Genomic DNA, 9,910 nt, shown 5'->3' with positions numbered 1-9,910 from the left:
AATGATCCAGGGTTTTACCAGTCCTGGTTGCACAATCGATATGCTGATAGAATTTAGGGAGTTTTGTTTTCAGATTATCCTTGTTAAAATCCCCAGCTACAATGAATGCAGCCTCAGGATATGTGGTTTCCAGTTTACATAGAGTCAAATGAAGTTCTTTCAGGGCCATCGGTGTGTCTGCTTGGGGGGGAATATATACGGCTGTGATTATAATCGAAGAGAATTCCCTTGGTAGATAATGCGGTCGACATTTGATAATGAGGAATTCTGAGGAAGTCAGGTGAACAGAAGGACTTGAGTTCCTGTATGTTGTCATGATCACACCACATCTCGTTAATCATAAGGCATACCCCCCCACCCCTCTTCTTACCAGAAAGATGCTTGTTTCTGTCGGCGCGATGCGTGAAGAAACCAGCTGGCTGTACTGACTCCGATAGCGTGTCTCAAGTGAGCCATGTTTCCGTGAAGCAAAGAACGTTACAGTCTATGATGTCCCTCTGGAATACTACCCTTGCTCGGATTTCATCAACCTTGTTGTCAAGAGACTGGACATTGGCGAGTAGTATGCTCGGGAGCGGTGCGCGTTGTGCCCGTCTCCGGAGCCTGACCAGAAGACCGCTTTGTCTGCCCCTTTTATGGCGTCGTTGTTTTGGTTCGCTGGCTGGGATCCGATCCATTGTCCTGGGTGGTGGGCAAAACACAGGATCCGCTTCGGGAAAGTCATATTCCTGGCCGTAATGATGGTGAGTTGACGCTGCTCTTATATTCAGTAGTTCTTCTCGACTGTATGTAATAAAACCTAAGATTACCTGGGGTACTAATGTAAGAAATAACACATAAAAAAGACAAAAAAATACTGCATAGTTTCCTAGGAACGCGTAGCGAGGCGGCCGTCTCTGTACTAAGACCACATTACATGACCTACGCATTACAGTGTCTCCACTATGTTCACATTATATCATCCACAATCCTCACATTACGTCCCACACCAACACCATACCAGTGTTCCAGCACGCTGGTGCCTTGCACACAGAGCCATTTACTGTAGAGTTTGTGTGTGGAGGGGGTCACACAAAATCTACAAGTCAAACTCACAAGCTCAGGAAGGAAAACGTTTCCGTTAGCAACATGTTCCGCCAATTGACATTATCCTGAGGAAAGAGACCCTTCTGTTCACTTCACACACACTGTTTATAACAGTGCCATTACACTGGTAAAACATGCAGTACCTAAATACCAGAAAGATAGATAACCAGAAGCAACATTACTTCCATGTCCTTTACCTCTTTGAGTTTGTAGTCATCAGTGAGGTAGAGGGCAGAGGCTGGACAGATGACATCATCCATTCCAGCACATTCTGTGTTATCCAGCGCGTCCTTCATCTTTCCCTCCCTCCCTCTGTCTCTCTCACTCCCCCCTCTCTCTCCCCCTCTACCACACACCTAGTTAGTGGGTCAGTATGAGCCGGTTCACATGAAACCTAGCCCCACTCAGAACCAAAGCTAACCCTGCCACACAGAGAGAACAGTTATCACAGTTATCCCTCTACCCATGTCTCTCTCTCTCTCTCTCTCTCCACTCTCTCTCTCTCTCTCTCTCTCTCTCTCTCTCTCTCTCTCTCTCTCTCTCTCTCTCTCTCTCTCTCTCTCTCTCTCTCTCTCTCTCTCTCTCTCTCTCTCTCTCTCTCTCTCTCTCTCTCTCTCTCTCTTCTCAGGGCTTCCAGAGTACAATGGACAGCGGTAAAACCCCTTTAGACCCTCCCTTCAATCCTCTGGGCGGTCAGAGAGAGAGGCAGGGAGAGAGAGGGAGGGAGAGAGAGGCAGGGGGAGAGAGAGGGATGGAGAGAGAGGCAGGGAGAGAAAGGGAGGGAGAGAGAGGGAAGGAGAGAGAGAGGCAGGGAGAGAGAGAGAGAGGGAGAGAGGCAGGGAGAGAGAGAGAGAGAGGGAGAGAGAGAGAGAGAGGGAGAGAGGCAGGGAGAGAGAGAGAGAGGGCACACACTGGTGTTTTTCCCGCTCTCACACCCTAATGTGTGGACAGCTGATGCTCCTGGGAGCAGTTTGGAAAGCGTCACCTCAGTGTTGGTGTGTGTGAGTGACTGAGTGTGTGTGTGTGTAGTTAGGCCTACATATTTGAGTTAGCATGTCAGTGTATGTTTTTGGGTCTGTGTGTATGACTGACAAGGAGACTGAGGCCAGAGGGAGTTGTGTTCCCTCACAGTCAAGGTAAAAACAGAGCAGACCCTGATCCAAAACCCCTCAAATAAAGCCAGTAGAAGAAATACAACTACACAGAAACACAACACACACAAACCCCAAGTGTACAGGATCTGTGCACACTCTGTTTGTGTGTGTGTGTGTGTGTGTGTGTGTGTGTGTGTGTGTGTGTGTGTGTGTGTGTGTGTGTGTGTGTGTGTGTGTGTGTGTGTGTGTGTGTGTGTGTGTGTGTGTGTGTGTGTGTGTGTGTGTGTGTGTGTGTGTGTGTGTGTGTGTGTGTGTGTGTGTGCTGCCTACATTTCCTCTCACAAACCTCACACACAAAGGAAAGAACTTCCCCTAAATGATTCCGTAACTATCTCCCTCTCCCAGGTGCTGACTGACCTCCTGTATCCATTAAGTCACAGTGAACGGAGGGATAGAGGGATGGAAGGAGGGATAACAGTTCTATAAAAAGCTAATTAATGTGGCGCTCCGGACCGTGGAGAGATTAGTCAGGTTAAAAACCCATATAGAACACGAGCTGAATGTCATTCTTCAATTTGTTACATTTTCAATCTCATCTCTCCACCGTGTGTGATGATCTCATCTTACTGAGACTCACACATCGGTCATAGCAGACTAGACTACCTTTAATTCACTCACTCAACTACTAAAACTAGCAGGAACACTAGAAAAACATGACAAAGTGCCATAGTCTAATGATAGAGAAAGGCTGGAGGAGGAAAAGAGAGGTGATGAGAAGGGAGCGAGGGAGGATGAATATAAAGTGATACTGATGGTGATGGTGAGTCACAACGTCTCTTCTGCTGCACACACACACACACACACACACACACATTCAGGCATGCATGCACGCACACACACACACACAATAGGGGACAATAAGGGATTCTACATCGCAACATGAAACAGTTTGAATTCTCTTTGAAGAACTGTGTGATGTACACCAGTGGAATAATGTATCAGCATGATAGCATGCATTATAACACACACACACACACACACACACACACACACACACACACACACACACACACACACACACACACACACACACACACACACACACACACACACACGCACACACACACACACACACACACACACACACACACACACACACACAGAAGCAAAGTAATTTTGTGCACACAAGCACACAGATACGTTCACACACACGCGCACGCAAACAGAAACCCACAGGAACACAAGGCTGGATAACAGGATATGGAGTGAGTCTGATTCAGTGCTGATCCCAGGGGATTATGGGTAAAGCAGAAGTACTTATCTGGCCATCTCCTATATCCGCCAACACTGGGACCTGGACAATACAACACACACACACAGTCACATGCAGACAAACACACTCCCAGTAGTGCTGAGGGCTGTATATTGGTAAACACTGAACCCTTCTGAACCCTCCACATCATGAACTGAGAATGCCCAGGTTCTGTGATCCATTAGTGAGGCTGACCTCATACTAGTGGTGATAGCACCTCATCGCTGACTCAAAGAGGGGTGGAGGTAGAGGGGCAGGGAGGGACAGGGGAGGGGAGGGAGGTAGAGGGGGGGAGGGAGGGACAGGGGGAGGTAGAGGGGGGAGGTAGAGGGGAGGTAGAGGGGGAGGGGGAGGTAGAGGGGGAGGGAGGTAGAGGGGAGGGAGGGATAGAGGGGAGGGAGGGACGGGGGGAGGGAGGATCAGGGGGAGGGGGTGGGAGGGACAGGGGGAGGAAGACAAAGGTAACACAGGGACGATCGTGACTAGAAAGGATAAACACACAGATCACACACAGATTATTCTCCCATTACGTCAGTCTCAGCTCAAGGTTAAAGCATTCTCTCTCATAGATAGAGCAACAGAATGAATAGAAGAAGACATCACAGAACATAGACACATCTAGTGAATGGCTGACAACCTACAGAGAGATACAAGGCCAGGTCTTCCTCTAAAAGTTACTATTTCTGCTGTTGACAATGTTTCAATTGTGAGGTCAGCTGAGCTCGAGAGGAAGAGAGAGAGGAAGAGAAGTTCATTGTTCCAGTAGAATAGAGGGGACTGTGGGAGAGAAGGCTCCTGGCACCTCCAGTAGGCCTGGGATCCAAGTTTCCAGCCATAGAGGAGACGGGCAACGTGTGTGTGTGTGTGTGTGTGTGTGTGTGTGTGTGTGTGTGTGTGTGTGTGTGTGTGTGTGTGTGTGTGTGTGTGTGTGTGTGTGTGTGTGTGTGTGTGTGTGTGTGTGTGTGTGTGTGTGTGTGAGAGGGAGAGTTTATTGCCCCACATTTCCAAGTGAATTTAAAGTTCGACCACAACAAGAAAGACTTTGATCTGTTTTTTATTTTGGGACACGGAGAAAAGAATGCTGCTGTCATAGCAACCCAGTGCATTTCTCCATGGCAATGGCCTGTGCTCCAAACAAATTGGGATGGGAAAAAGGAGCAGGGGCCCAGTGGGAAGTCTGTTAACAAACAACCCCCCCCACAGGGTGTGTGTGTCTCTTGTGACTGCAGCGTTCTCTTTCTAGTCTGAGACACAGTATCTTCCCCATCATAGACAATGTACTATCAGATCAATGTACTACTATGAGATTCAGTAGCGGTATATCTCCTCAGCATTACTAATTCATCAGCCATCAGCCCACACAGTGGAACACACACCGCAGACAACGTTTCATATGATCATCTGCTCTACAGCATACTATACGTTGCTCTCTCTCTCTCTCTCTCTCTCTCTCTCTCTCTCTCTCTCTCTCTCTCTCTCTCTCTCTCTCTCTCTCACAAACACATTCACACACACATACACCAGGCACACACTGCAGTCAGGACTGAGATGATCTGAATCAATCAAAGTGCTCTCTGATCCCACACACACACGCAGAGACAGTGCTGTTACCCAGGGAGCTGGCCCAGTAGATATGGTAACCGGAGCTCCAGGGCACTTGGCTCCGGTCATGAGGCCCAGGATGGCACCCTGACGCTGGGGTGATACATCTCCCCATCACCCCTGCCCTGGAGCTACTTTTGGGAGAAACATGGTCTCATAGCTAGCCTGATCCACCCAGCTCACTGGGGCGTTTCACACACACACACACACACACACACACACACACACACACACACACACACACACACACCACACACACACACACACACACACACACCCACACACACACACACAACACACACACACACACACACACACACACACACACACACACACACACACACACACACACACACACACAATAATTAAGGCCAAGGGACTTATTATTATTATTGAGTATCCGTGTGTGTGTGTGTATGAAGAAGGGAGTTGCATGGGGTATGGAGGCTGCAGATGCGGTATCTCCATTCCCCCATTACTGCCTTGACCTGACAGTTATGTAATCGGGGGTCAAACAGTAACTTCATTGGTTACCTGCAGATCAGTGTGTGATCCTATTGGCTAATGGCCCCTGACATTGTAAAGGAACTTCCTCCTTGTACAGTGAGATAAATCCAGAACAAAACCAGTCATAAAAAACATTGCAGGGGAGCACAACAATCCCTCTCCCCCTCCCCTCCCCTCCCCCTCCCTCTCCCCCCCTCTCCCTCTCCCTCCCCCTCTCCCTCCCCTCTCTCCCCCCTCTCCCCTCTCCCCCCCCTCCCCCTCCCCCTCTCTCCCTCCCCCTCCTCCTCTCCAAAACACAAACCAACGACAGTCAAAACAGAAGGAGATGAAAGGATGGGAAGAATAAAGGATTCCCCCTCCTCCCGTCCCCTCTGAGAACCACACCTTAGACACCACCACCACCACCAACCAGACAGACACAAGAGAAGAGACAACCACTCCCTGTCCCCTGTCCCCTTCCTTCCGCTCCTATGTCCTCTTCCCACTTTCTCTCATCTACCCTCTCACGCCATCTCCCTTTTCCCCTTCTCCACCCACTCCTCTCTCTCTCTCTCTCTCTCTCTCTCTCTCTCTCTCTCTCTCTCTCTCTCTCTCTCTCTCTCTCTCTCTCTCTCTCTCTCTCTCTCTCTCTCTCTCTCTCTCTCTCGTGTGATGGGGCTAGTGAGAGGGGTGCTGGTGGTTGCCTAGTAACCAGCCTAATTGAGGGGTCTCTAGAGTGTTAGTGTTATCAGAGTTTGGGCCCCCTGTTCTGTTCCAGACTGCCTTCTCTTTCTATTCTATCACTCATTCACTCTTTCTCTCTAACAGTTCCTCTGCCCCTCTCTTCCTCTGTCCATATATTTGTTATTGAACTTTTATTTAATCATGGGAGCCCAATTGAGACCAGAGCCTCATTCTAAATGGTTCCCTGAAAACAAACAATTCACAAATCAACACGATAATAAAACAGAACAACATGAACTAGATACAGCAGTTACAGATACACTCCGTTTCAACAACGCCAATCAATTATTACTATCCACCAAAACACTTGTGAACCTCAGTGAACTCCTCCCTCATCAGCGTTGGAAACGGCCCTGTTGGCACCACGGACTCAAGACGGCGGCGTTGAAACTAGAGGCTGATTTACAAAGGTCAGTGGAAACACGGGGGACCTCGAGAGTTAACCAACCCTGTGAGTGGGTTTGGTGCTTCATATTTTGATACTTTAGTGGAGAAGTGAGATATGTTGGGATAAGAAGCTTGTGCAGCAGAGCTTTGGAAACAAAAAAGGAGACTACGGGAATTTATAGAGGTCCAGCCAACCTGCTGTTATGCAGTGATGAGTATTAAACCTGTCTCCTATGACAAAGCAAAGCGCGATATGGTACAATGCATCCGAGGGTTTTAGAGCTTTAGAGTGGTTGTTGCTGAATTCTGATAAACGTGTCACCTGTACAACCTGCTTCCTGTTGCTGGATAGACAGTATCTCTCCTTTCCATCCCTCTTTCTTTCTGTCTCACCACTAGTCCTCTTGATCTTCAGCACCTCTCTTTCTCTCTCTCTCTTTCTGCCTTCCATCGCTCTTCATTTCTGTTTTTATCGTTTTCTAATCGTGAGCCACTCTCATCTCTCGTTTTTAATCTTGCTCTCGGCCTATTCCTCCTACTCTGTTTCTTGTTCATGTTTTTCTGTTTTAATTCTGCAGTCCCTCTGGTTTCTCTTGTCTCTGTTCCCCCTCTGTTCCCCTCCATTTCTTCATCTAGCTTTTATTTCCAAATAAACATGGCGTACTTACTGAGGAAATCCTTATCCCATTATACATCACACACGCACACGCACACGCACACGCACACGCACACACACACACACACACACACACACACACACACACACACACTCACACACACACACAAACACACACACACACACACCCCCCTGTGTTGTGAGCCTCATTGGGGATTAACAATGCATAACAGATAAATATGACATGTTTAGAAGCAGTGCGTCTGATCACTGCTCTAAGGATAAAACCCCCATAGGCAACTAAACTGACTGTGGATCAGCTCTTAGCTCAGTGTGTAACGTCATGTAATGATCAATAGAGCAGATCAGAGCAGCTGTGGATAGGCCTTCACTGGCCAGTATGGTTTCTTACAATACCAGGAACAATCAGAGGAGAAGAGAGGAATGGTCCACACCCACACACGCACACGCACACACACACAGCTCTTCATCTATACTCTCTTCCTCCTCCCTCTCTACTCCTTCCTCTCCTTCTCCACCTCCTTCTATGAATATCTTTCTCTTCTAAAACTATCTTGTTTTTAACCACCACCTCATTCCTTTCTCCACCTCCTCTATTCTTCCTCCCTCACATTCTCCTCTTTTTCAAATCCTTCTCTTCCTCCCTTTTTCCTCTCCCTTCATCCAAGAACCACATTCTCCCCCTCTACTCCTCCTCCTCCTCTCCTCCTCCCCCTCCTCCTCCTCCTCCTCCTCCCCCTCCTCCTCCTCCTCATCCTCATCCCCCTCCTCCTCCTCCTCCTCCTCATCCCCCTCCTCCTCCTCCTCCTCTACTCCTCCTCCTCCTCCTCCTCCTCCTCCTCCTCCTCCTCTCTCCTCCTCCTCCCCCTCCTCCTCCTCCTCCTCCTCCTCCTCCTCATCCCCCTCCTCCTCTACTCCTCCTCCTCCTCTACTCCTCCTTCTCCTTCTCCTCCTCCTCCACCTCCTTCTCCTCCTCCTCCCCCTCCCCCTCCTCCTCCTCTACTCCTCCTCCTCCTCCTCCTCCTCCTCCTCCTCCCCTCCTCCTCCTCCTCCTCCTCCTCCTCCTCCTCCTCCCCCCCCCTCCCTGCATTACAACAGCCATGCCGTCTTTATTCTTGCTATGAGGAAGGTAAAGCTCAAGTGATGTACTGCACTACTTGAACGCTGCACACATCTAATCATTCCTCCCATTCCTCATTAAGTAAAGTGGGACACTTCTGTCGCAGTCTGGAGGTGCCATTTCCAACCCACCCGCCCACGCACTCTCACATCGCACAGACAGACAGACAGACAGACAGACAGACAGACAGACAGACAGACAGACAGACAGACAGACAGACAGACAGACAGACAGACAGACAGACAGACAGACAGAAACAGCTCACCCTTCCCAGACATCTATTGATCAGGCTCAGCCCAGGGGAAAGGGGGGAGGAGGGACATTATTCCCTGAAGTCAAATGTGGGCTTAGCAACCGCCCTAGTCATCCACTTCCCAAACCCATCCCATCATACAAACACCAAACCCCACTGGGATGTGCCTGACAGCCATGACAAACAAACCCCTGCAAGATAGGACAATCACTAATGACAGTCAGTCAGTATTACATGATGGAAACCTTTGGGAATACACACATGCATACCAGTCCTACTGCAGTATCTTCTCCCCTGGAGGGGCAAGCTCAACCACAGAGCAGTGAAGCCCTGACCTGCCTGCCTGCTCCACAACAGCTAACATAACACATCCTCTACTACACTAACAGCGTTCTGTCTAGCCTCAGCGCTCGTCCCAGCTAGCCTTAGTCAGTGTCCTGTCTTACCTGGTGAGAACAGTTTTCCTGGTGAACCATCCTTCACAGCATCCTAGACTGGTGCAGGCTGGCTGCGCCTCGGGAATGACACCGGGAATGGGATTGGGTGAGGATTCCCAAAACTGCTGCAGTTTGCTTGCGAGGAGAGGGGGGAGAGATCCAGCCCTGTCCCAATCCGGACAGAGAGACCAGAGAGAGAAAGAGACTGACTGTATGTCTGTGTTCTGGTCTCACGCTCTACTGATCCTGCTGCTACTGATATAGCTGCTCCTCTCCTCTGTCGTGTCCTCTCTCTCCTTTTCTCTCTTTCACTCTGTCTGTCTGTCTGAGAGAAGGGTAGGATCTGATCACTTCTTTTCCAAAAGAGAGGGAAAGGTAGGGTGGGAGAGAACGAAAAACAGGGAGGGGAGTGAGAAAGAGGAGGAGAAACAGAAAGGGAGAGTGAATCTGTGGCCATCTCTCTCCCTGCCGGGAACGGGGGATAGGCAGAGTGACTCATTACAGACACAGTCAGCCAATGGGGTGGTAGGACAGGGAGGGGGAGACAGGGGGGCGGGCTGCGGGAACAGAGGGGGAGGTGGCCTTCCGCTGGCCTACAGAGGTGGAAACGTCCCACAGAGAGAGAGAAAAGAAAGGGGGAGGAGGGGGAGAGAAAATAAGCAAGGGGGAAGAGAGAGGGGAGGAAGAGAAGTGACTCCCACACCAAACACCTTTCATCTCAATCTCTAAATCTTCTCTAAGTGCTATGACCC

The 9,910-nt window shown here is 49.5% G+C and overlaps 1 protein-coding gene across 5 annotated transcripts in view; it reads right to left on the bottom strand.

Moving 5' to 3' along the window:
• Positions 1-9,910, bottom strand: part of LOC118397346 (schwannomin-interacting protein 1) — a 396,234-nt gene that overhangs the window by 19,466 nt on the left and 366,858 nt on the right. Inside the window, exon 1 of one of the 5 annotated variants that reach the window (XM_035792003.2) lies at positions 9,168-9,621. The exons of 3 other annotated variants lie outside the window; for them this stretch is intronic. In XM_035792003.2, coding sequence (XP_035647896.1) covers positions 9,168-9,197 — 30 coding nt within the window. In that variant the 5' untranslated portion in view covers positions 9,198-9,621. Of the gene's footprint in view, positions 1-1,283; positions 1,402-9,167; positions 9,622-9,910 lie in introns of those variants that run through there. One more of the 5 variants, XM_035792002.2, reaches the window with a different exon arrangement.

Source organism: Oncorhynchus keta, chromosome 18 (assembly GCF_023373465.1).
Source record: "Oncorhynchus keta strain PuntledgeMale-10-30-2019 chromosome 18, Oket_V2, whole genome shotgun sequence".
In the NCBI taxonomy this organism is placed as follows: Eukaryota; Metazoa; Chordata; class Actinopteri; order Salmoniformes; family Salmonidae; genus Oncorhynchus; species Oncorhynchus keta.
Note: the sequence above shows the minus strand (reverse complement) of the source record. Positions and strands in the feature narration are given on the sequence as shown.